At 39.5% G+C, this 27,756-nt stretch overlaps 2 protein-coding genes across 2 annotated transcripts; one reads left to right on the forward strand and one right to left on the reverse strand.

Annotated features, from left to right (window-relative positions):
* Positions 1-409: 409 nt before the first annotated feature.
* On the reverse strand, positions 410-5,615 carry LOC117292838 (ankyrin repeat domain-containing protein 40-like). Its single transcript, XM_033775004.1, has 4 exons — positions 5,368-5,615; positions 3,588-3,736; positions 2,381-2,563; positions 410-846 (listed from the first exon to the last, which is right to left on the reverse strand). Exons 1-4 carry the CDS (start codon positions 5,490-5,492, stop codon positions 563-565), a joined length of 741 nt encoding a protein of 246 aa, XP_033630895.1. The 5' UTR covers positions 5,493-5,615; the 3' UTR covers positions 410-562.
* Positions 5,616-5,841: 226 nt separating this feature from the next.
* LOC117293127 (telomere length regulation protein TEL2 homolog) lies at positions 5,842-27,212 on the forward strand. The gene is made up of 22 exons (XM_033775345.1): positions 5,842-5,924; positions 6,797-7,219; positions 8,136-8,351; positions 9,086-9,171; positions 10,327-10,395; positions 10,901-11,048; positions 11,590-11,692; positions 12,206-12,274; positions 13,037-13,178; positions 14,091-14,307; positions 14,913-15,026; positions 15,840-15,928; positions 16,729-16,820; positions 17,241-17,357; positions 17,834-17,905; positions 19,278-19,457; positions 20,493-20,584; positions 22,020-22,119; positions 23,192-23,256; positions 23,608-23,723; positions 24,772-24,854; positions 26,125-27,212. Exons 2-22 carry the CDS (start codon positions 6,864-6,866, stop codon positions 26,146-26,148), a joined length of 2,550 nt encoding a protein of 849 aa, XP_033631236.1. The 5' UTR covers positions 5,842-5,924; positions 6,797-6,863; the 3' UTR covers positions 26,149-27,212.
* The last annotated feature ends 544 nt before the right edge of the window (positions 27,213-27,756 follow it).

The following is a 27,756-nucleotide window of genomic DNA, read 5'->3' on the forward strand; positions in this document are numbered from 1 at the left end:
GCTAGCACAGCAATTCGGTGCTTGCCATGTAGGCAAAGAATGGTGATCACAAGTGCAGAACTTGGCGGTAAGTTAAGCCATGAAATAGGGCCTAGGTCAATACTATAACTGTGATTGGTTAATACTTTTAGGAACAAAGCTCAAAGTGCCACGTTGCCTTTTAACGGGCTTTGAAACTGTTTGTTATAAAATGCATATTGTTATAACGATTTTTTAAAAGAAGAATTTATTAACGATCCACACAAATATGCCTCGAAATTTCATGGTTTTCTTTTCTGTAGTGAACTAACACGTCACGCCATTTTGTGGTTTTGACTCCATAAAATGACGGACCGTGTTAGTTCGCAAAGTAAAAGGAAAAACCTCGCAATTTTAGGCATGTTTGTGTGGATCATTATATTCTACTCTTAAAACATCTTTCTAATTATAACGATTTCAAAACAAACGGTTTCAAACGCTTTTCATGGACCAACTCGATCGATTCAAGGCAACATGTCTACAAACCCGGGGACAATAATTTGATCAGAGACAATAATTTGATCTTAAATAGCACAATCTAGTATCAGTATATCAGTGTTTGGAAGGCATCTTGAATCCGCGTATTTCCCGTGAACTTCTGTAGCACCAACTCCAACTCTTGGAAATCTGTTAGTCTCCACACGTCTTTGTCTTTACGGATGATGGTGTTTGGAAGTTTGCGGAGCTTGATAATGGATTGCGGTTCACAGTTCAGCTCTCGACAGCATGTGAGGACAAGGTTGGCCAAGGTTCGCTCGTTGCGGTCAAGCTCTATCTCGATAAAATCTGTCTCTGATGAATTGGCTACTCGTACCTTGAGGACCAGCTCTAAAGAAAGAAGATACAGAAATAAAAGAGACTGCTCAGACCTGTATGCTTTGTTTTTGGGCAAGGAGTTCAAGCATTTTCTCCTTGGTAAATGGCACCCTACCATGCATGAGGAAATTTTGAACTTCTACTGGGGCATTTGAAAGGCAATGACCAGGGGCATATATGGAGGCAATCGCCTTTGTTGCCTCCGTAAAGTATCAGACCTAATTAGTGAATGTTGCTATTTGCACCAATGTGAACAAAGAGGGCGCATGATTCAAATCATTCGGGTTTCTGACACGCCCGCAGAGGCTTTATTGAGCGCAATATTCTGAAGGGATTTCGGGTGAAGTATACATGTAGTAAAGATTATCGTACGTGAACAATTTTGTTTATGTACTACAAAAATTGTCATCAATTGTACTTACAAAGAGGGCATTTTTATCACTCAAGAAATCTTAATGACTTGTACCAAGTCAACACAAATCAGCAGATACGGTTTGTTTTGTGAGAAACACTCAATGAGGTTACCTGCACAGCGCCAAATGATGTAAAAAAAAAATGGGGAGGTGCTGAATGGATCAGTGTAATGGTTAGCATCATTCTGATTTACAATGATGAGGCATGCATAAATATTAAGTAGACCATAGCAGAGTGTACTGAATGGTGAGACAATGATTACGATTTGTTTTGGATTACGATTAAGAGGCATGCACAGAAGACCATAGCGGAGTGTACTGACTGGTTTAGACAGCAAGGGGATGTTAATGCTTGTGTTGATGATTTAAGCAAGAACTTTGTTTACACTTGTTTATTTGATCATTGTTTGCAGCCGCTGTTGATCTTAATTGCATATGTGGTGCAGTGTTCTGCCTTGATAGTGGTCCAGTTAAAACACATGGGGACCAGTTAGAATTCTTTCACAGTGGTCAGGTTGGCTAGTTCTGTGTTGACAAACAATCTATTTTTCTTTTGAAATGACTGACTGACTGGTGAAATGACAAGCTAACTAGTCCTGCTGACCAGTCACTGGACAAGTTGAGGGCAAACTTTGTGGTATGGACCCAAGTGACCCCGTTCATGTAGCAAATTCACAAACAACATGGTTCATCCAGTGACAAAGGATTCAATGTATGATTGTTTCAAAGACTATAAAAAAAGAAAGATTAATTAAAACACATTTTCTGGGTGTTTTTTGTGTAATAATCCTATTGTATTGATCTTATAATAAGATAATAAAAACAACCAGCAACCAATAAAAAGGTTTGTTTACCAAAAAACTTATTTAAAAAACCTTCTAAAGGGATTACACTTAGGTATGTTTGTAACCATGTCTGTGATTGGTTGAGAACAATGAAAACAACCAGCAACCAATCAAAAATTGTCTTTTTAAAAGAAAATAATTTAACCCACCTTCTGAGGGATTAAACAAATTAAACCAGGGTACGTTTGTAACCCTGTCTGTGATTGGTTGCTGATTGCCCCAATAAGAACAATAAAATCAACCAGCAAACCAATCAAAAGGTTTGTTTAAAAAAAAAAAAAAACCCACCTTCTGAGTGATTAAACTGGGGTAAGTTTGTAACCCTGTCTGTGATTGGTTGCTTGTTGCTGACGTGACTTGCAGGGCTTGGGACAGTTCCATTTGTCGTGGATAAGTAAGGAAAAGGCGGGTTCTGTATGTAGTTAGGCGTGATTGGTAACGGAGAAGCGTTTGCTAGAACTTCTGGTTTGCCTGAAAAAAGTTGAATTAAAAAAATTCATAGCAACTTATTATCACAATTTTAAAGGTCCATTTAAAGTTCTTAGAGAAAAGTTACTGTGAACTCCCAAATTTGGATTCCTCTGTGTAAATGCAGGAAATTTTTTCAAGAAGTGTTTGTCAAAGTGAGTAGAAAATGCTATGAAATTGTTCCCTATAGACCCTATTGAATAACCCCTTTGATGCTATACAAGTCGCCATCTTGTAGGGCAAACCATATGTGCATCTAAACGCGTACATCATTGAACCACACAGCATGCAGCATTCCCAATTTTAATTTCTACAGCACATGCACGCACACACGCACGCACGCACACGCCCACAGACACCATCTTGTAGGGCAGATATTCAACGTCATATTCAATACGATCTATAGGCATAGTATTGAACTGACATACATGATATACTCAGAAAAGACAGGGAGTTTTTCAAACTTGTTCATCATAACATGGAATTATTTTCAGAGACCTTTCTTCAGAATCAAGGAGAGTTGGCAGCTCTGATTCTCTTATGACCAGACCTCCTTTAATATGACTCAAGTGGCATGCCACTTAATTTAGGATTGAAATTGGCCTCTCATCTTGTCACAGGTCCAAAGACAATTGCTCTATATTCCATAGAGATATATGCTATGTGCATAAATTTTGTTATTACCAGTGAAATTGATAAATAAAATGAAAGGAAGAGGCACAAACACATATAGTGTCCTGCTACCACTAGCCACATACACAAAGGGCACGATATTGCGGTTGCGTATCACTGGGCAAGGCATGCATTATATTTTGGTGTTGTGTATTATAAAAGTAGTGGATTATGGTCGCCTGTTGTGTGGGCAAGTGGGCCTAGGGAGTAAGTCTGAAACGGTGACTTCGGCTACAGCTACGGCTAGATCAGCGCATCTGCCAGTGTTGAAGAATAAGCAGATGCGCGCTACATCTAGCCATAGTCGAAGTCGCCGTTTCAGACACAGCCTAAGGATTAATAATGGATTACGGACCTCCAAGTATTGAGTGGATATCTTCTTTGTCTGTGAGTTGAGCAGCAGTTTCCCCTTTGCCGTTGGTCAATGTTAGGTCTGCTCCATTTTCCAAAAGGAATCTCACAATAGTTGGATGCCCTCGTTTGCTGGCCCAGTGTAACGCTGTCCTGAAAGTAAATTTAACATCATCAAAATGCAAGTTTATTCGATTACATATAAGAAATACCATACAAATTTCCTGATAAAGTTTTGTAAGTACAGTTTGTTTTATGTCAACCATACCCCTCTGCTCCCTCTATTAGCCTTTGTCTCCTTCTCCAACCTTGTTTTTCTGCAACCCCCCCTCCTCTTCTGCGCCTTGAACACCCAGCAGGGTGGATATGTGCGCATTACAAGTCTTATTATTATTATTATTATTATTATTATTATTATTATTATTATTATTATTATTATTATTATTATTATTATTATTATTATTATTTTCACTTATTTCCATTTGGCTTTCTAGTCTAGACTCCACTATAGGCAAACTGGATGAATTGCCATGGCCCTGTCCATGATTGAATGGGGCTAGTCTAGGGAGTGGCTGGTAGGAAAGGGGGTACAAAACTGCAATGGCAAAAAGGGGTAAATACTAGGGGTAAAAACTATTCTAAGTTTTATTTTTAGCAATGCAAAACAAATGTGAAGTAAAAACATTAAAGTATTACTAAGTTTAAATTTAAGTAAAAGTTCTCTGCAAGACGAATCTTGTTATCATCACTGACTGAGCAGAATTAGAATTAGAAATATTAGACAAATAAGAAATATTTGGTCAGCCAGCATTAAAAAGTTAAAAACCAAAAACATCAGAAAAAATTGTAGTGCACCTCGACTTCTACTCTAGCTCTTTAGGTTTAACAATCACAAAATTACATTTAAAAACACTAACAAAGAAGATAGCAAAATAAATAGACTCCACTATAGGGCAAACTGGATGAATTGCCGTGGCCCGTCATTAATTAAATAGGGCTAGTCTAGGGAGTGGGCGGGGGAAAGGGGGTACATAACTGCAACGGCAAAAAGGGGTAGGCCCTACATGTAAACACCTGTAACTTTTTAAAGCTTTTGTTTAGCAATGCAACAAAAAAGTATACCAAGTCAAAACATTGGAGTAACTAAGTTCAAAATTAAGTAAAAGGTTCTAGAGCTGCATGAAAATCTATTTATTTTTGGACCCAGTAGCAGTAACTGGGGAAAAGTTTCCGTATGGCGCCACCACTTTTTCATTCGAAATAAAATAATATAGTATCTAATTTACCTGATTGATATATCCCTTTTTGTAAAAATGAGTGAAAAAGTGGTGGCGCCATACGGAAAGTTATCCGTAACTGGGGGCGCTTAGGGGTGGGGGGGGGGGGGGGGGCCTACGGGTCGTTACTACTTTTTTTCTAAAATAATGACAAATTTTGAAAAAGGAATATGTCAGCGTCCCAATCACTGGGTATTATTTATTATCATCACTGACCAAGCAGTCAGTGCTGATGGTTTCCTCCATGATTGAACTTAGCCCAGCGGACAAATTATTTTAAACTCATTCATTGACATTTATTTAAAAAATATATAACAAAATAAATGAAAAGTCTGAAAAAATTAATAACAAATTAGAACAGTGATTTGTTTTGTTTGTTTCAATTATTTATTTTGTTATACTTAGCTAGCCTCCTCCGGGTACATTTTTCTTCAATAAATAACCAAAACTTTTACGTTTATCACATTAATTTGTTTGCAACAAATTAAGAAATATTTGTCAACTTACCATCCGTTTATGCGGTGTTTTGCGTTCACGTTTACACCGAGTTTGAGCATTTTTTCCAGCGTATTTTGATCTCCAATGCTGGCTGCCTCCCGAAGCTTTTCCTCCAATTCTTTCCTGTCATCCATTCTTTACTGTTTATATTAAAATACAACGAATTTAGTTAAGAGATTATATATGAATTTACAGAAATTGTGGTGTCCCGTGGAGCAATATGACGTGTAATGTTAGATTTTACTACTTTTGTTTTACGTGTTGCATTCATGCGCAACTTCCTGTACACATTGCGGGTTCAGACAACTCGACCGTCATACTACACGACAGTTGTGACAACTCGACCGTGCATTCACCGCTCGCTTCGTGCCCGAGTTTTCGCTCGGCCCCCAGGACGAGCTATGCAGCGCCACCAAGAGAACGCCATATTTTTTAGACGGCTGTTCATTTGTTTTAAAGGATTCTATACAAACAGCCGTTGGACTTGCTCTACACTTACATGTGGTGGTGTTTACATTTTGTTGGATCCGGATGCTGCTGCAGAATTAACTGCTGCAATCAGAAATGTAAGTGACTGCGAATGTGATACATGTACTAACAAGGGAAATTGGAGTTGTATTATCGTTTGATTCGTGGATAATGTTCACCACAAAATATCATGATGAAAGCGTGACGATGCCGTTATTGTAAAGTTTGTGGTTGTATTTGTATGTTGACTTTTTGTCAGATTATGTCATCCGTCATCGGATTGAGAAAACACCAGTCCATATCAACATTCCATCAAATTAATTATATCAGTGTCATCATTGCAATGGTAACATTTAAATAGTCATTAAGAGTTAGATTAAACAGACAAAGCAATTTCACTGGATGTTAACTTCATACAATTTTTTTTAAATCTTTAAGAAAGAAATTACATTTTCGGATCATATACCAACGATGACCAATATCCGTACTTTTAAATTATTAATAATATAATAATAGGGTAAAAACTAAAGGTTCATGATTAATGTATGTCTCATTGGCATTATGCTTATGTTCTTTAATTAGTTGGGGATTGTTGAACCTTTAAACGTAATTTACCTTTTTTTTTTAAGCAAGCCAGCTCGATGGTTTAGATAGGCCGTGTCCGAAACGGCGACTTCGGCTACAGCTACGGCTAGATCGCGCGCGTCTGCCTATTCTTCAACACTGGTAGACGCGCTGATCTAGACGTAGCTGTAGCCGAAGTCGTCGTTTCGGACACGGCCTTAGTAAGACATCTTCTTCAAGATATTGGCAAAGGTCGTTGGTTCGAAGAATCAAAACCCACTAGAGATGCCTGTGGTTTTAAAATTCACTAAATTCAGGAACGTACTGAGTAAACAGTACTAGCACACATTAATGTAATAGGTATATACCAAATATTGAAATAATTTTCTCTTCTTGGCAAGTACAGTGTATGATCGACATTGAGCCTATCCAACCTCTAGTCTACTAGTCTTAGAAGGATACCAACAGCCATCATGACTGAGGTCAAATCTCGAGTACAGTTACTCACACGAGAATCCCAGCACACCCTCACAACATCCAGAGACCCCAGGGAACTCTCGGACACCCTGGAGAAAATCGCAGCCTTCTTGCCGAAGAAGACAAACCCAGAAACCCAAACACCCTTAGCAGAGAAGCCAGAACATGATGAGTTCATCCAAGGTGGTCACTATGTTCACTTCATTGAGTTTCTTGTCGACCAGCTGAGCTTGGAGTGGTACGGACGCTTCTCAAGTGAAGAGAGAAGTCGTCGATTGTTTGAAGTGTTTTTCTTGGACGGTTTTCATCATCATTCATTCTTGGTTCTGTGCAGTGCAATTACGCAAAGCAGGTTGGTAGAAAGAATAAGGAATTGTTGAATTGTGTGTATACTAAGGAGTAGTTGCGCTGATGGTAACCCTTCATCTTCCCTCTGGTCTATGACCATCGGGAGGATGGAGGGTTTCAATCATCGCAACTACATGTAACTAAGGAGAAGTTTTAAAACAGAGTGTTTTGTTTCATCTGGTGTGTTTATCTTGAATACACCACCATGAGAGCCTGATAGTAAGTTTCAACTTTATGAGCACAACTAGCCGTTTTTCTTGGGAATTCTTGATGCTAAGTATGTAGTAACAACAGTATTATAGACAATTAGACCATGTGACCTTTGTTGACAAGTACATTCTTTGGCCTTTGCTACCAGGCAAGATGCTGCACTGGTCATTTGGGAAAGTTAACATTTTGTGTCATAATTTCCACATAAATCCAAGATTTATAAAAGTAACAGTTGAACAAGTGTTGAGATGTGCTCCTTTCATCTTATATCCAAGTTGTGCCTGCAGGAAGGCTGGCTTAGTGGCTCATTTGTAAACACTTGATGTATTACAGGTCACATAGTCTAAAGCATGAGGTCCCTATGCACTTGAACAAATGGAGGAAGAAAGACAAGAGAAGTGGAAAACAAGTGTTTGTGTGTCAGTCTTCTCCACACAATCAAGTCTCACAAAACAGAACAATGAGAGAATACATTAGACACCCTCAAATAAAGATATTGATAAAAAGGGTGAATGCCAAGATTAGGACTGTAAATTGCTCAATATTGGTGCTGCAGCACCCTGTAAAACCTGTAATAGGTGTTACATAACTGGGTTTCATAAATCAAAAAGTTTGAAAAGATTTTTATGAGCACTTTGAAAGAAACCCTAAAAGGGCTTTATGAAAACTTATTATGAATCATTATATACTCTACCTCTTGAATTCTACAGCCCAAGCTTCAAGCAGAACAAATGTCTTTCTCTTCTTGAAGTCTTCCTTCGTGGCGGCAGAATGTCTGATCTCATTTGGGACCAGTGTATGGTAGTGTCCTCAGATCACACTGAATCTATGCATTCAGCTAAGAATAGAATGTTATGGGAACAGCTCATGACTGCTATTGTTACTCTACCAGACAGGATTGCCAACAAACTGCAAGACAAATGCAGGTATTGAATTGTGTGTAATGAAATGCCTGTCCTGGGGTGGGTTTCACAAAGAGTTAAGACTAGTCTTATCTTGAGTGAGGACAAGTTACTCATCCTAACTTAGGCTTAGCCTTAAGTTTTTAATATCTCCTAGGACTAGTCCTAACTCTTTGTTATGTTGGCCTCTGTATCAACATCAGGAAACATTTCAAATGTACATGTATACAGGGTATACCGGTAGTCATCTTTTGAAACAAGGTACATTTTTGGTAATTGTCAAGAACAAGTAACCTCACTTGGTGTATCCCAACATATGCATAAAATAACAAACCTGTGAACATTTTGGCTCAATTGGTCATCAAATTTGCTAGTTCCACCACAGTAAGGGTAAGTTGCAAAAAAGTAAAAACAATAGCATACACGTTGTAAAAGTTTGACCAGACCACTGACAAGAAAGTGCCTCAATGTTCACTCTCAATAAAAATAAAAAAAATCCTCTAAACCCACAATTAGTAAATGAATGCATGGCAGGTATTTTCTTACTCTTAAGGATTCTATAATAAGGCAATCAAGCAAAACCTTTCTTATATTTTGAAATCTACCCGTGGTGAAAGGTGCAGTCTGCTTTAAGTTATTAAAGTTATTTTAAAAGTGTTAGACAACACAAATGTATGGGATGTACATAAGGCAACTTATATTAAAAATAACCTAAAAATAATATGTCACATAACCTTGCATTTTTTTTCTGGTTTCAGTTCTTCATTCCTTCCAAGGGAATATTTCACAAATCTTGCTAAAGATCTTCTCAGTGTATTCCATAAAGTGTACAACCATCTCAAAGGTAATCTTCATGTAAACTGTGTATATTTTCACCTGGTTAACAAAGACAGTGATCCTGTTCATTCGTTGGCATTTTCTGGCAGGCAAGATACTGCACTGGTCATTTATCCCATTACATCATCAGTGTGTTGAGTTTATCTGTGGTTGCTGTCCTCCATCAGGGTCTTGACAATAATAAAAAATAATAATAACACAAAAATGAAAATCAATCAAAAGTTATTTATAGAGTGCCAAAATCAACCAGTTGCTCTAAGGCGCTGAAGCACAGTTGAATAGCTAGCTTGTGGACTTATAGTAAGCCGGCATTTTCAATTTGCACAGGAAACTTATTCTACATTTTGGGGGCCATATACAGAGAATGATCTCTCCGCAAAAGTTGAATAGTGAGTTATTGTCAAATTAAAAGGGGAACAACAGCAAGATGCCCATGTGACTCGGGAAACTCGTTTTTTTCATGCCAAAGTATTACTGATTATAATCTACAAACTACCATAATATGACAGAAAAAACAACAGAACTTTTACCCTCTCAGTTTTTTAAACACACCTTTGCACATGATCTTTAAAGGAACACACTGCCTTGGATCGGTCGAGTTGGTCTTTGAAAAGCGTTAGTAACCGTTTGTTATAAAATGCATCTGATTAGAAAGATATTTTAAAAGTAGAATACAATGATCCACACAAGTATCACTCAAAATTGTGTGGTTTTCCTTCTACCTCGTCGACAAACACGATCAGCCATTTATAGGAGTAAATTTTTTGACTCCCATAAATGGCCGACCATTATTAGTTCGCAAAGTAAAAGGAAAACCACACAATTTCGAGGCAAATGTGTGTGGATCATTGTATTCTACTTTCAAAACATCTTTCTAACCAAATGTATTTAATAACAAATGGTTACAACTGCTTTTCAAAGACCAACTTGACGGATCCAAGGCAACGTGTTCCTTTAAGATCTTTCGCTGGGTACACATTCATTACATCCTTCTTCCAGGCACGCAGTTATTTCATGAATTCTATTCGAGTTCATCAAATCAGTTGCTTTATACTTCATCATCATCATCCTTAGTCCTTGGACAGAATTTAAGAAGCAGCTTTGATGAAATTATACTTACTATTTCAAAAATTATTGTTCTATGTTCTTGCTTCTTCCACAGCAACCAAGAACTGTTCCCTTCAATTCGTGAGTCAGTTAATCGGCAGAATCTGTGTGAATGGACATGCAGGTAATAATACACAGTTATCGTGTTAACAAAATTTCTACTTGCGTGATTTAAACATACGACCTCCGGATAAACGTGCCCGCGCTCTACCAACTGAGCTATCGCATTGGCGATGCCTCCTTATGTCAATATCTTTGTTTGGGGTGCCAGTCAAACGCCATTCAATCTGTAACTGCAGTATAGCCAGGGATCACACCCAAGTTTATGATACAACCTCGAAAGCAGCAGTAGAGGGATCGCCTTAAAGGAACGTTTTTAGGTTTAAAATATCAAGATACGTACTTGGATAAATTGAATTTCTTACTTCCCCCCCCCCCTCCCGGGTAGTGGGTCAAAGGGTGGATAGTTCTTTTCAGAACCATGTAGTTTTCCGAATTTGAAATCCACTCCGCGGCAGTCAAACAAATTACTACACAAATTCTCAAAAACACAGCCAAAAACCACTACGCATACTGACTATAGATACAATAATACGCACCTGTTTGAATTGTAATTTTCTGAATTGCAGACACTTTGTTCACCGTCTTACTGCCCCACTTTGTGAAGCTCACAATGGATGACTTCATCTGGTGTCGTATCTGCTGGAGAATCATCATTGGCTGCCCAGAGAGATCCATGGAGAGTATCATGGAGTGTCTACTCAAGAAAATACCATGGTGAGTAGAGTTGTACATTGGTCCTCTTCTAAGCCATGAGGGGTTTAATCCCAGCCTTGGTTTTCCTCCCTGTTGTTTTCATCCCTGTGCTGTGCTCCATGGTCATATGTGGTAGGCTGCCATAGGATGTCCATAAATGCCTGCAGCCCGAACATGTTGTATACCTGTCCTCAATTCAGCTTCCGAGCTGCAAGTAGGGATGGTGAGCTTCCCAAATTATGATATCTGTTGGTAAACATAACATTATAGTACATAGATTGGTTGATTTGTGTTTTGCTATAACCTACCTCTCCTTATCTTAGTGGCGTTGGTTGCCACAGCACCAAATCTGGCACCACTTGATTTGTACTTCTCTTGCAATGTCCAGCAAACTTTTTGACATGGAGCGTCACATTAATGTGTCAACCAATCTGCTCAGTTGATCATCAGTAGCTCCCTCATTGAACCATTGTATTTCAATGTTTTAGGTATATCGCTCTGTATATGTCATCAATGCAGTAGTGTGCAAATTTGATTTGATGATGCTGTTTTACTCCAACAGGTATGGTGTCATGTCAAGAATCTTGGGGGATGCAGTGCTTAGTAACAACAAGCTGAATTTTCTCTTAACCAATAAGTTTCTGTTGCTTAGATGCTACGATCAGGTGAGTTTCTAGCATCTTCTTAGGAGGGCAAATTGACATCTATTAAAAATGTTGCGTTACCTATTTATTGTTAGAATATAGGGTGTGAACTACCTCTAGCTACATGGCAAAAATCAATGGTCTAGTGGTAAGACACTGCCCTAGAATAATAAAACAGTCAACTCTCGCTATAACAAGGTTTCTGGGTCTGGCCAAGTTACCTGTTTATAAACGGAACATTGGTGTATTAAAGAGGACAACAAAACAAAGAAACACAAAGCAGAATTGAGATTCAGGACTTCAGGATGAACTCTTTACAAGCAGAGCCTCTTCTTAACAGTGCTCTTTATATCAAGAGTCAATAAATAATAAGGCATATGTATAGCACCTATTTCAGGAGCCTCTTTACACAACAAAAACATAGAAACAATGACTCAAACAGCTTCTGTCTTTTAGGTAGTTCCAGGCCTGTTCGAAAAAAAAGAAGAAAACCATTAACAATTAATCTTGTTTTATATATATAATTTGTATCAGGAGTTGGTGCCACAGAACATCATTGGATATTTAGCAGACTCTCCAAATAGGAGGCCCCTTGTTGTAAAAGTAAGTAAAAAGAAATTGTTGGTTCATTTTTGGGAACTGCTCTCTGATTGCGAATGCCACTTGACCCAAACTTCTGGGACATTTTTACATAGAGCCCTCCAGAATCCCATGAAATGGTAAATCAAACACTTCAGTCACAACATGTATAACAATTTTGTTCTACCTAGGCCCTAGTTTTCCCATAGGTTCAAGTCGCAAGTGTTCCCTACACAATGTAGTCTCTAGGCAGAAGTGTTTCATGGGCCCCAGGCACCAGTGCTTATAGATCCCAGGTACCAGTGTTCCATATTAGTCCCCAGGCACAATGGTTCCATAGCCCCACAGCATTAGTATTCAAAAGGGGTTTCTATGAGTTTGTATCCACATTAAAACCGAGTACCTATATAACAAAACAATGGGTTCACGGTTGCTACATGTATCATGAAGGAATACAATGGGGTCCATGGTTGCTATCACAAAGAGTTGAACAAAGAGGGTCCTCGATTGCAGGTATGTGTGTTTGAGTGCTTTCTCAGCATATCTATGTACATAGGCTTTCTCTTCTTCTTCTTGTTTTTTTTTTTGTTGGGGTGTGGGGGGGGGGGGCTATAGGCACAGTTCCTACTCTGCACAATGGATAATCTGGCACTGCATGTAAGGCATGATACTGGGTTTTTTTCTATCACTGAATTCAAATCAAGCCGAGTGGCTAAATTAAGGAAGATTTCATGAGTATAAATTTCAATGGTTAATTTGTTTTCTCCTTAATTGAATTCCCAACAGACGTTGAAGACACTGTTGGACGTATGGGGAGATAGCAGTGCAGTGAAGCATACATCATATTCACAGCATGCTTATCTCACAAAGTGTATCCTCGTATGTCTGAGCCATCTCAATGAGCAAGAGAGGGTGCTACATAAGTCTGGTAAGGTGAAGTTTTCTTTATAGACCTTTCTGTTGCAATTTTTTGCCAACCAAGGTTGGAAAACTATGGAAGCCATCAATGCAAATCAAAAACAGATGTCCACAGTTTGTATCAATGTCTCACAGCTATTCAAAAATAGTGTTGAATTTGTTGGAAACAATGCATCCAATCATGGGAGAAATTTTATTTATTGAAAGTTGACAGAAAATGTAAAATTTTGGTCAGAACAGCTGTTTCATATGACTGAATGTTAGCGGGCTGGCTGACCGTGCCAACCAGAGCGGTTTATTTATCAACAATGGAAAGGTCTGTTGACCCCTTGCACAATGCTAAGTGCACGTGACTAGCCTGTCTACCAGGCAAAATGTTATGGATCGAATCACCCTTAAGCAGACCAGAGTTTACCCTTGACAAACTCTTTGGTAGTTACTCACTAGTTTAAGTGTAAAACCAAACAATGAGAATTGGGATACAACACCAAGCAAATGTAACTGTAACAGTTGGTTACCTGGAGGTATTTGCTGATGAAACAAAGATAACATTTTTGACACTTTGTGTGTGTTAACAAAAACTTTGCAGTAACTGTTGTAAAAGTTGTAACGCGGTAACTTCATCAGGTGTTCTCCTAAAGACTAGTTCTTGACTACGTAATGAACTACTGCTGACCCCTTGCACAATGTGGAATGCACTTCCGCGCATCTACCATTTCCAACATCTTGGGAGTCAATTCCTTTTTGTACATTATAGAAATTTCCCATCGACCAAAATCTCTGAATTTTACTCACCGGTTTCACTGTGACTCCTATCAGCTGTTATGTAAATTAGTTGTAACATCAACATCGGTATATCAAAATAGTATTATTTACCCCCGATGCAAATCTAACATCTAGTATCCTGTTTTCTTTTTTGAAGTTCTCATGCAGAAGTTGCTATCAGGAATGCAGAGTCATCTCAATAGTCCGGTACCCAAGTTGCGCCGTCTTGGCATGATCACAGCCGAGGCTTTAGCTAAGACGTTAGATGCTGAGGGGCCTCAGCTCAAGTTTGAATACGAGGCAGACGATGAGAGTAGAATACTGTGGTCGCTACTAGAACCTCCTGAAGACCCTGGGATGGACTGGATTACAAAGTAATTAAAGGCACAATATTTATTAATGGCAATGACAGAGTGAGGAGTGGGACTTCACTACGTGGTAAGACGCTGGTTGCTGTTAATTGACAGAGTCAAAGGCAAGGTCCACTACAGCTCCCAGCTACAAACCCTGTCAATACCATGCAGTGAAGATTGGCTTTCTTCAAAACTTAATCAATTTTCAACCTGAAAGTTTGTGATTTGACATTAACAGGCAATAACAGTGTGAGGAGCAGGTCTTCGCAGCATTGTAATGACCAGGTTGGTCGTGCTATGGCTGCTGTTAATGGGCTGAGGCGAAGGCAAGGTCCATTAACAGCGGCCGGCCACATTACCACACAGTGCAGACTAGCTTTCTTCAAAGTTTAATCAATTTCCAACCTGAAAGTTTGTGATTTGTCATTAACCTGCAATGTGAGGTAATGACTGGGTTGGTGGCTGGCCGCTGTTAATGGACTGCGGCGAAGGCAAGGTCCATTAACAGCGGCCAGCCACAAACCAAAGTCATTACCATTCAGCAAAGACTGGCTTAATTCAAAATTGGATCAATTTTCATCCTGAAAGTTTGTGATTTTACATTTTTATGACTTTTTATTTCCCAGAGATTTGGTGGCGTTTTCTCTTATGGATGATACCAAGGAGGAAGACCCGTCTCTGGACCAAGACAAAGCTAAAGAAACAGCATCATCTACAAATCAAGAGACTGAACTTGATAGGTACTTATTCCTCTCTTAATGAACATCACACAATATGTATTATGAATTTTGTTTTTACCCTTACACCGATGTGTGTTAAGCCCTGTGTACTCAGTACTTTCCTGAGTTCAGTGAAGACAACAAAATCACAGGCATTACATACATACATACATACATATAAGGCATTTGTAAAGCGCCACTACGTCAAGAAAGCAGCGGATTAGGTTGGGTATAGAAAATGTTTGATACACTTCTTGAATGTTCGTAGAGAGTCAGATTCCCTGATTGTGATTCCACTCGATTGTGATTCGAACCCACATCTATTAACACAAAACATATTACATGTTGTTTGAGCCTGTGGCTGGATCACTGCCTCTTCTACACCACTGGGGTTTGATGTTGTCTTGTGACAAAATATGAGTAGGCACTCACCTTGTTTCGCAGAACCTCGTCATAATAATATTAACTAGACTAAAAACAAGGTGTTCGGCTTTCGGGGGTGCAAAAATACATGCCTGGTGGACAATAAACAAAGCGACAAATCCATGCGTTACACAACACACAGGACCAACGACTTTACGTCCCATCCGAAGGACAAAGCAATGGTTAAGTGTCTTGCTCAAGGACACAAGTGTCACGGCTGGGGATGCGAACCCACCCTCTGTTGATCAGAAACACCAGAGTGTGAATTTGGTGCACTTAACTGCTTGGCCACAACACTTCCGGTATGTGCCAAGGTAAACCTGTGTAAGTTTATGATTCTGTACAGAAAAAAAACAAGTTTTGTGTGTGATGTCCAATGCATTGATAATGATCTTGTATGTTTACTTGTAGTGATGATGATCTTGAACCCTATGATATGTCACAAGATGTTCAAACGAGCCAGGTTAAGACTCCAATGTACATCAGAGATTGTATAGAAGGTGTGTACGTAAATGCTACTTCATTTTAAGCACTGTTATTTATCGACTTATGCTCAGCAAAACTATCAGTTTTTGCAAAGGGCTCATGTTCTTTTAATTTCTTTAAGGAAACAAGGCTGCTTGCAACATGTATCACAAACTATGGGGTTTACCCTACTCTTCCACGATACAATGTATGTTTTTTTGGGTCGATTTCACAAAGAGTTAGGACTTGTCTTATTACTCGTCCAAACGTAGGACACTTCCTTGGAAAGATTTCACAAACCATAAGGAGGGTTTAACGTGTTCTATACCTTGGAAACGGTCTGGAACCCTTCCTAACTTAGGATCGGTATAAGGGTCGTCGTTAGTCGGTTCAGGTCGACCTTGCGTCAACAAAAAAACAGTCGGCGAATGACTTTTCAGGATCACACTGCGCCTGATCTAAGACCATCGGGAACTTCGCATAACTGCAATGATTTTCAGACAATCTGAAACAGTCGCCGCTCGAAAAAAACAGCAGTCGCAAGAGTAGAACAATTTCACCTTGTACGACGTGATCCCGACAATCGCAGACGCACGATTTCTCAGTTGTTGTGACCAGAGCATATTTTGTCTGCACGTTGCGGCGCAAGAAAATTGTAGATCGACCTGAGGCCAGCTTTAGTGGATGAGTTTGTGTTTTGTGCGCATAAGGCGCTGCTTCTTGGCTTGCTGACCACAAAGAGAGACCATGACTCTAACTATGGGTTCCCTCAGTACAATTTCTAGGACTAAATCAAATTGGTTAAGTTTCAGCATAATTGATTGTATTTTTGTAGGTTTAACTACAAAGGAGAATCGTGAGCTGACTGAGGCCAGTCTAAAAGTAGCTGAGAAGCTTGTAAGAGCCAGGCCAGATGACCTTAAGGAGGTAAGGTCACCGTCTATAACAAACCAATTCATGTCAATCAAGACAGTTGGACTCTTAGATTATTTTCAATCAGACGTATGTTTAAAAAATAATTTGGGTTTGAACAAAGAACAATTTACTAGAGTGAGACTTGAATCTGAACTTTAACCTGCAGGCGATCTACAAAATGAGCTATCTAGCCTTAATGTTGGCGGTTCCTACTTTGTCAAAAGTGTCTGGGAGTGCCAGTCAGAAGCCATTCAACCTGTAATTGCTGTATAGCCAGTGATCAAACCAATACAAGGTCCTTATAGATGCGGCAGCAGTGGGATCACCTTAAAGGGGATGCAACTTTATACCTTTTTATGGACTGGTGACTGTTGAACTGAAATATATGTTGATTAGTTTTGTTGTTTTTGAAATTGTATTTTTTGTGAGCAGGTTAGCATTGCCTTTGTAAAGGTTCTTCTACACCTAGAGGATATATATGAGATAGATGATTTTCCAATCTTACGACACTCAGCGATGGTTGCTGCTACAGTATACTGCCCTGTAAAGGTAAGAGAGATTCGGTCCTTGTTAAATGTGTTATGTCATTGTCACAGTTTAGCAGGCACTTTTGATTATGCACAGCACTGGACACTATTGGGAATTGCTCAAAATAGTTGTAAGCATGAAAACTTACTTGGTAACAATCAATGGAGAGCTGTTGTTAGTATAAAACATTGTGAGAAACGGCTCCCTCTGAATTAATTATGTGGTTTTGAGAAAGAGGTGATTTCTCAATCAAATAATAAGGGTGTTTTTCCTGTCATTATTCTCCTTGCACTTTTGATGACCGATTGAGTCCAAATTTTGGGATACACCAAGTGAGAATACTGGTCTTTGACTTTATCAAACGAGTCCAGTATTTAACATATTCTTGAAAAGGTAATGTTGTGAAAATGGCACTGGCATTTTATGTTGAATATGGAGGATGACAAATGCATTTGTACCACTTTTATGAACTTGGTTTCTTCTCATCACATGTTTAGGTTTCTGAGTTTTTGACAAGAGAGTTCTATGACCGGAATTACAACATCAGACAGCGGCTAGATATGCTGGAGGTTTGTGATACTAATATTAGGGAAATGATAATTATACACTTGGGATGTATCAGACAGCGGCTAGATATGCTGGAGGTTTGTGATACTAATATTAGGGAAATGATAGTTATACACTTGGGATGTATCAGACAGCGGCTAGATATGCTGGAGGTTTGTGATACTAATATTAGGGAAATGATAGTTATACACTTGGGATGTATCAGACAGCGGCTAGATATGCTGCAGGTTTGTGATACTAATATTAGGGAAATGATAGTTATACACTTGGGATGTATCAGACAGCGGCTAGATATGCTGGAGGTTTGTGATACTAATATTAGGGAAATGATAGTTATACACTTGGGATGTATCAGACAGCGGCTAGATATGCTGCAGGTTTGTGATACTAATATTAGGGAAATGATAGTTATACACTTGGGATGTATCAGACAGCGGCTAGATATGCTGCAGGTTTGTGATACTAATATTAGGGAAATGATAGTTATACACTTGGGATGTTAAGTGTGTCGGATCATTGACCAAAAGTCATGATACTGTTTTCAAATCATAATTTGCCTTTATGACCTGAAAACAAGCTTATTTAGAGTGTCACGGCCGAGTGGTTAAGAGCATCGAATTCAAGTTCTGGTGCTAATTCACCGGAGTGTGGGTTCGAATCCCGGTCGTGACACTTGTGTCCTTGAGCAAGATACTTTACTATAATTGCTTCTCTTCACCCAGGGGTATAAATGGGTACCTGCGAGGGTAGAGGTTGATATTGTGAATGAAAAGCTTTCGGAGCGCCGCGGCAGCTCGGGGCTGTATACTCCCTAATGGGAGCTGAGAAAGATTAAAGGGATGTTTATTGGCCCAATGATCAGGGGACTAATGTAAAGCGCATTGATACGGTTTATTGTGAAATGCGCTATATAAGAATTTGTTAAAAAAAAAAATATATATAGTTTTGTTTTTGCCTATTACACCAAGTGTGTTAAGCAGTGTGCAGAAAGTGAAACCTCAAAGTTGATAATAATAATAGTGGCTTCTTATATAGTGCTCATATCTGTCACTCAGTGACGTACAAGACACTTCAACATTCAGCACATTCCTGCAAGGTATTGCGGAGCTATGTTGTTGAAGTATGAGACCAATTCCTTTACACGGCACCATAGGATGTTTAACAAGGTGCTAGTGGCGCCATATGCAACAAATAAAACCAGAAACACCGGGGCGAACCCCTTATCTTTTCAAAAAGTGCACTGGGTTATTTTATGTGCTTTACACAACACAAGACCAACAGCTTTATCTCCCATCCAAAGGATGCAATTTTATTTGAATCTAATGTGAAATTTAGCATGGGCCTGATGTATTAAATATTACGGTCAATTTTTAGGTGCTAGCTGCCGCAGCCCAAGAACTTGCCCTTCCTGTTCAAGAAACAGTACCTTCTAGCGGTCTTCAGAAGAAGTCACGACCTTTGACCTCATCAGCACCTAACCCCTCCATGGAGGCGGAGCATTGGAGGGAGATTGTTCAGAGGAGGATTGAGAGTAAAACCAGACGGTTTGTAAAGGTGAGGGCAGCACAGTCGCATAGACCTCCATCACAGTTCAGTTATCATTGTTACTGTTTCCGGGGTTCACAATACTATCAAACTATTAGGTTTGGGTAAATTTGTCTGTGTACACCCAAACCAAACAGTGCATCACTATAGCGCCACCATTTGTATCTCAAAAAGGCTAACGCTTGTTGGCTATACAATTATATATCCTAATGGAAACATCACTCCAACTTTTTGTAAAGAAGATAATGAAGAAATTTCAGTTTTGGACTTGGGAGGAAAACCCCTAAAGGAAAACCAACGCAGCCAGGTAGGGACTGAAAAACCCATCCACATACAAGGCTCACTGTTCTGGGTATCAAACTGGGGTCCACATAGGTGAAAGGCAGGGACAGAAACCACTGAGCCAACCCGACCGCCAAAAGTTACTTAGAAAGATTCAATCCAATAGTGGAAGTGTCTTAATAGGAGGCGATGTAGAAATGTTCAGTCAATGGCAGGCGAAGCTTTACGTGGGAAAACCCCTGCAAGCACAAGCAGGTAGGGCCTTAAAAACCCAACCCACATGCAATGCGCTGGTCTGAGGTGGGGTTGAAACAGGGGCCAACAGAGGCTGAAAGGCAGGGATAGCAACCATTGAGCCAATATGATCCCATAAGATGCATTAATTATCATAAAGGTTAAACAAAATATTAAGCTAAAAAAAATATGTTGAAACTCCTCATCTGATTCGTGTTCTTCTTGGTTATTGATATTTACAAACAAGTTTTGCCAACAGCTGGAGAAGTAAAGGAGATGCCGATTTAAAGCATGCAATAGCTTGAACCAAGGATAACCTCATAAAACCCTCAGGATACCATCGACTTACCGCCCATTTGATTTAGCCTTCCTTCCTAATAATATGAAAGTAGTGTACAATGCATCAAGTCTGGCCAGCTGTGACCCAATTGTTACACGATAGTTGTTGGACATGGACTTTCGCATTTGAAATTGGATTCGTTGTTGCATACGAGAGAGTCAATGACAGTTATGGTTTGGTTAATACAGGGTAGGACTACACCAGCCCCTAGTCCAGTAGCTAATAGATTTGGACCAGTCGCTGGACATTTCTTCTTCCCCCTACTCAAGCAGTATGACAGGTAAGATATTAAACTACATCGTAAAGAGCAAGCACAAAATTGCATAAAAAATAGTCATTATGGCCTGATGTTTCAACCCTAGCAAAGTTATTCTGGAAGGCTGAAATTGCTCAGCACACAAAAGCTTTCACCAGACACAGGTTGCCAGCCTAAATGTCATGTGATGGAATGAAACCAAGGAAGCCATTATACACTTTCGGAACAGAAAAAAAAAAAGGTTCACAGATTAACAAATAGCTTACAGGGTTTACAGAAGGTAGTGGTGAAAGACTTCTCTTGAAATATTATTCCATGAAATGCTTTACTTTTCAAGAAAACATTAAAACAATTATCAATTCTCGTATCGAGAATTACGGATTTATTTTAAACACATGTCATGACTTGGCGAAACGTGCGGAAACAAGGATGGGTTTTCCCGTTATTTTCTCCCGACTCCGAAGACCGATTGAGCCTCAATTTTCACAGGTTTGTTATTTTATATACAAGTTGTGATACACGAAGTGTGGGCCTTTGGACAATACTGTTTACCGAAAGTGTCCATTGGCTTTAATCAGAGTTGCTTGGAAGCCCGAGGAAACCTGTAGACAAGGGTGCTTGCAATAATCAAGAACTACATGTAGCACCTTGTAAATCGTTATAACGTGCTACAATTGGGTCTCATTAATTCAAAAACTCAGGGCTGCTTATCCTGTAATAATAAGTAAATAATGAGTGATTTGATACACCCCCTAGGGGTGTGATAAAGCTCTTAAAGGCAGTGGACACTATTGGTAATTACTCAAAATAATTATCATCATAAAACCTTTCTTGATTACAAGTAATGGGGAGAGGCTGATAGTATAAAACATTGTATGAAACAGCTCCCTCTGAAGTGACATAGTTTTTGAGAAAGAAGTAATATTCCACGAATTTGATTTCGAGACCTCAAGTTTAGAACTTGAGGTCTCGAAATCAACCATCTAAACGCACACAACTTCATACGACAAGGGTGTTTTTTTCTTTTATTATTATCTCGCAACTTCGACGACCGATTGAGCTGAATTTTTCACAGGTTTGTTATTTTATGCATATGTTGAGATATACCAACTGTGAAGACTAATCTTTGACAATTACCAATAGTGTCCACTGCCTTTAAGACCAGTATAACTGCTAGTTCTCAACAACCAGAAATACACTGCTCTAGAATTGCAAAGGTCGTGGGTTCGAATCCCACCCGAGTAACATGCCTGTGATATTTTGTCACCGGACTCGGGGAAAGTACTGAGTAGACAGTGCTAACACACATTGGTGTATGGGTGAAAAACCAAAATTAATATTCTTTATCCCGTACAGAAATAATAACTTGTCATAAAAAACATCTTGTATTTGATCGGGGACAAGCTGTAAGTTGTCTGTTTCCATTATGTAACAATGTGTGTATTTCTGTCTTTTACAGTAAGATGAACACCATGGACATGTTAGGCGATGATTTTCTACTCCTTGGTAGGATGTTATACACATTGGGTATTGTCGTATACAGCGCTCAGCATTCACCAGTAAGTACATCAATCCTAACACTAATTTAAGTGGGGTCGGATTATCTGATGGACACAGTCGGAACTAGAACAAAATAAAAAGTCTTTAAGAACTTAACAGAAAAAGTACCCTGAAAGCACACACTCGCACAAGAATTTTTCTGACTTGTGCAAAGCCTACTGCAAACTTGATTTTACACGTAATAGTCATTGAAATGCAAAATTTAGCTTAATAAGCGAAGCGCTACATGTATATGGCATTGGTCCCAGAGCTTCTTGTAAGGGCCTACAGAACACTGCTACATACGACTTCATTAACACTGGTGCCTAGTGCTTATGCACTGGTTCCTTGGGGGCCTATAGAACACTGGTGCCTATGGAGCATAGGTGCCTAGAATCTACATGTATAGAACACTGGTCCCTTGGACATACATACATGTACAAAACACTGGTGCCTAGGACCTATGAAGAACAGACCTTACTCCTGGGGCCTTTCTCAAACCCCAGCTTGGGCTCCGGCTCCGCGGTCTGATATCCGTGCAATACGCGCTGCTCCAAAATGCAGGTTAAATGCAAGCTGCGTACACAGCACGTGGAGCCTAAGCCTGAGCCGGAGCCCAAGCCGTGGTTTGAGAAAGGCCCCTGGATAGGATCAGTGTTGTAGTTGAGACCTCTAAGTCCGAGACCGAGACCAGTACTTCCGAGACCAAGACCAGCCCTCCAAGACCACGACATGTTGCAGTCCGAAACCAAGACCAAGACCAAGACCGAGACACCAAAAAAAGGTCTTGAGACGGTCTCGAGCCCTACAACACTGGATAGGATGGTACACTATACACATTGGGTATGGGACACTGGTTCCTAAAACTTATTGAACACAGGTGCCAATAAGAGCTGCCAATACAACACGTGTGCCTACATCTTACGAAAACTGGTGTCTAGTTCCTGTGAAATACTAGGGCCTATCGAACTGAAGCCTAGGGCCTAATGTACTGTAACACTAGTGTCAGAGTCTAATAAAACATGGCGTGCGCATACGTATGCATGTCATAAGAATGTCATGTGGACTATTTATAATCTCTAACCCCCACAGATATGCCGCCAGATGGCAGGGAGTCTACTAGAACTAGTCTGGGTGCTGAGATATCATACAGAAGTGTAAGTATTCAAATAGTAAATGCTCATTTTAAACCCATGGACAAACGTCTCCCAAAACTGGGAAGGTATACGTTTGGTTATCACTCTTAAAATTAATTGCAATAAACTTTTGGTTAGAAGCCTAGAGCAGCTTTTGATAGAGCATTTTTTGAGAAGCAGCTACATGTAACTTCAAAGTTGGTTTTGGTTATGTAAAAAGATACAAGTTTTTATGACTCAAAGTTTGAATCGCAGAACATTGCTTGTGTATTCCTATTTGGGATTATTTTTCCTGCGTGGACCAATTCGCTCTGAATTTTTGAGAATGTATAATATTGGGAATTGTACAAATACAAATGTCTTTGTTAACAGGTTTGTGCGACAGGCTCTACTGTTTGCCCTCTCTATGGTGATACTGAGCATTCCCAGTCACCTGCTAGTCTCTGAGCTTCAGGATGATATGCTGGAATGTAAACTCTGGCTTGAAGGTAAGACTAAAGCTAGGTTCGCATGGGGGGGGGTAAACTAACTGAGAATTATGGGTATCTTAACCATTTTAAGCCCAGGAAAACCTGATTGAGGTAAAAAACCTAACCGCGACCAATGGGTAGTTTAACCGGCCGTCTTAAGTAAGGACTACCTTTGTGAAATCCACCCCAGGTGAATTAACCTGGTAAAAACTAACCAAACCAAAAGGTCTGGTAAGGACGTCCATGATCACATGACACACAAAAGTGAACTACCCATGCATGTACTGGTAATGTTCACACTCATATTGTTGTCGCAATGGTATACAGAAATCAGAAATGAATAAGCACCTTCAGTGGCATGGTTGTTTGATCCTGTGGGACCATAGAAGAAAGACCCATAGAACAAGGACCCACAGACTAAGGACTGCGCTAGTATAATGCTTAACCTGGGATCAGGCATATACCACTATAATCAGAGTCCAACAGTTTGGGTGGTGAGTTACCCGAGTGTGCACTAGTAAACTGATATTGCCTAACATGGGATCAGGCATACCACCATAATCAGAGTCCAACAGTTTTGGGTGGTGAGTTACATGTACCTGAGTGTGCACTAGTAAACTGATAATGCCTAACATGGGATCAGGCATACCACCATAATCAGAGTCCAACAGTTTTGGGTGGTGAGTTACCTGAGTGTGCACTAGTAAACTGATAATGCCTAACATGGGATCAGGCATACTCACCATAATCAGAGTCCAACAGTTTTGGGTGGTGAGTTACATGTACCTGAGTGTGCACTAGTAAACTGATAATGCCTAACATGGGATCAGGCATACCACCATAATCAGAGTCCAACAGTTTGGGTGTTGAGTTACTTTATGGTGTTGGACTGAGAACTATACTAGTAACACTTATTTAAAAAAAACAAATTTTGAGATCAGGCATAATCAGAGTCCATTAGTTTGAGCTTGTTGGTTTTGCGTGAAGGGTCCTCGTAAATAACCTTAGGAGTATGGGTTTCAAACTACTGTATAAACTATATGAGTTTTTATTTGGTTGATTGTAGATATTATTGGAAAAGATCCGAGTGTAGAGTGCAGAGGACTGGCAACTCAAACTCTGATGATCCTTGGGTCAGTTGTTAAGAAGGTAAGGACTTGCAGGAAATATCAAAGTTACTTGTCAGCTTCTACAGTTGTGACGAATTTAAAATGACATAAGAGCAAAATCCCCTTATTTACGGCTGTATCATATTACATGTATTAGAGCTGTTCCTAAGAATGGATTTCACAAGGACTTGTAAAGAATGTATCTCTTTGCTGTGAACAAAAATTGTCCTAAGCTCAGCACAGTTACTAGACTCTCTGATTTAATGAACAAGGCATTATTACAAACTCATTGTTGCAAGTGTTGGTTGTTCAACCTCTTGACGATGAGGCAACATTATTAGATATTATAACACCCCTTACCAATATTCTGCCTTTTCATTGGTTTAGAGCGTGTCACATGATTTGTCTTAGTTTTGCTAGACGACGGCCGTGTGATAGTGCATCGGTTTGCCATGTGCTAGTCCAAAGACTATCACACGGCGTGCAGTACCCAGACGTCCATTGCGTGTACGAGGATGATAAATTAATAGTCTGTTACCATTTCGGATTACATGACAATACATGCAGCACAGTAAAAGTTTTCGCAATATGTATTCGCGTTGTCCGTGGATTGTAGCATTCAGGTCTGTAACTTAATAGTACAGTATTTAGAAATGTTTGGGGTGTTTTAAAACAAGTATTGACTGCTTTTACTCGTGCAATGGTTAAAACTATGACTCCCTCGGTGATCCCGGAGCATTCTATTTTCCCTCGGCTTCCTATCTGTGGTACAGTGCCCCATTCAAAATACAAAGCTCCGGGGATCACCTCGTGAGTCATAGTTTTAACCATAGCACTCGAAGCAGTCAATATTTGTATACACTAACATCCATCTCTGTTCCGCAAGCAGCATACGTAAAACATACTGGCATGTTGTGTCCGAGCTGTCAAGTGCAATAGGCTCAAGCTCTGGTGTTTCTGATCAGCAGAGTTTAGGTTGGAGGCCCTGTCTTGCTCCGTCCTTTAGATGGGACGTGTATGTAATGTGTTGTGTCAAGCATGTCAGCAAACTCAGTTACACGTATTGCTAAGCGAAGGGGCTTGCCTTGGTGTTTCTGGCTGTAGCTGCTGATTGATCAACAGCATGCACCTGTAAACCCTTACAATATGTTGCCTAAAATGGGTCTCACAATTCAAGAACCTCAAAAACCTGTCTGAAAATAAACAGTGATAAGCACTTTGCGACTACATGTCACTACTCGATGTGCAGGCAGATTAGATCAAACCCTATATAAAACTAGCTAATATTATTATTCATTTCTTTATTGCAGGAACTGAATACAGACACGAAATGAAATCGATGTCAACACAGATAGCTGAAGGCTTGAGACAACAAGAAGCATCACAATTCCATCTGAACAATTCGAACATTCCCCTGGAAAATTTGAATAAAATGTGCAGAACATTTGATGAAAATGTGCAGAAGACAGAAAGGTTTGACTCACCAGTGATCTCCTTAACCATCAACTGCGCTTGTACGAGGCTAAGCTATTACTAAGTAGATCTACGAAGATCAGATGTTACACTTGAGGCTCACCGTGGATGAGAGAAAAATGACACTTCTAGAGATTAATGTTTTAAATGCGTCTTGTTGATGACCTCTTGCATAGAGCCAAAAGATGACTCAACAGTTAGGCCATGGAAGCAGCCGAGTAAAGCAAACAACATTCAGATAATTTGCAGTATGTGTTTTGTTGGATCAATAAATTGACTATGTCCGTTTCCTTCTGCGTCATTGTCGATGAAATAAGTCTGAAACTTTGATTTGGATTTTAGGACCTATGTTGATTTGATGAAATCTACACCTTTTGATAACCCCTGGTATTACAGATTGCAAGAAGCTTCTGGAAACAGTATCCTCAGCCCTAGAGAAGTGCATCAAAGAATAAGACTTATTTTGTATCTGGAAAAAATAGCGTTTTTTTTGTTACCAGGCAGAAAAAAAAGGTCTGAATTCATATAGAAAGTTTGAAATTTCTCATCACTGAACATTGTAGCATAGTTGCGGTGCACAGTGGCAGAGCCAGAGGGGGGCAGGAAGGGCCCCCCCAAATGAAATTGTCAGGTAAGGCCATTCTGAGTAAGTACAATTTCACCAAATGAAATTAAATACAATTTTAAGTCTTTGAAGTAACCCACTGCACCCACAGCAATTGCCGTGGTACCCTTTGCTTTTCCTGTGGTGCCCTTTGCAAACTTCCGTTAAAAATTAGAAGTGCCCCTTACCAGAGGGAAACCACTGTGCCCCATCAAGAGCCAAGTTCAATGCCTGCAATTTAACTAACTTTAGAGGCAGTGGATACTATTGGTAATTACTGGGTATAATTATTAGCATAAAAACTTACTTGGCAACAAGCAATGGAACGCTGTTAATAGTATAAAACATTGTGAGATACAGTATCCTCGGAAGTAATGTAGTTTTCAAGAAAGAAGTAATTTTCCACGAATTTGATTTCAAGACCCTGATATTAGATTTTGCGGTCTAAAAATCAAGCATCTGAAAGCACACAACTTCGCGTGTCAATGGTGTTTTTTCTTTCATTATTATCTCGCAACTTCGATGACCTATTGAGCTCAAATTTTCGCAGGTTTGTTATTTTACAAACATTTTTATATACACCAAGGGAGAAGACTGGTCTTTGACAATTACCAATAGTGTCCACTGCCTTTAACTTAAAGTCAATATGACAATTAATTCAGTGCTGAAAGTACCTAAATTATGTGTGGAGACCCACTAGGTCCTTATATATAAACAAAAGATGTTAATAAAATAAAAAGCTGTAACAGTGCTGTAAAAATATAACAGAGCCTGTGGTTTTTGTCTCCAACAGATCAGAGAGTGTTCAGGAATGTTCTAAAAAATGTGAGAAACGAAACATTGTGGGAAATAAATAAAAACACAA

The sequence above is a fragment of the Asterias rubens genome, chromosome 7, assembly GCF_902459465.1.
Source record: "Asterias rubens chromosome 7, eAstRub1.3, whole genome shotgun sequence".
NCBI lineage: Eukaryota > Metazoa > Echinodermata > Asteroidea > Forcipulatida > Asteriidae > Asterias > Asterias rubens.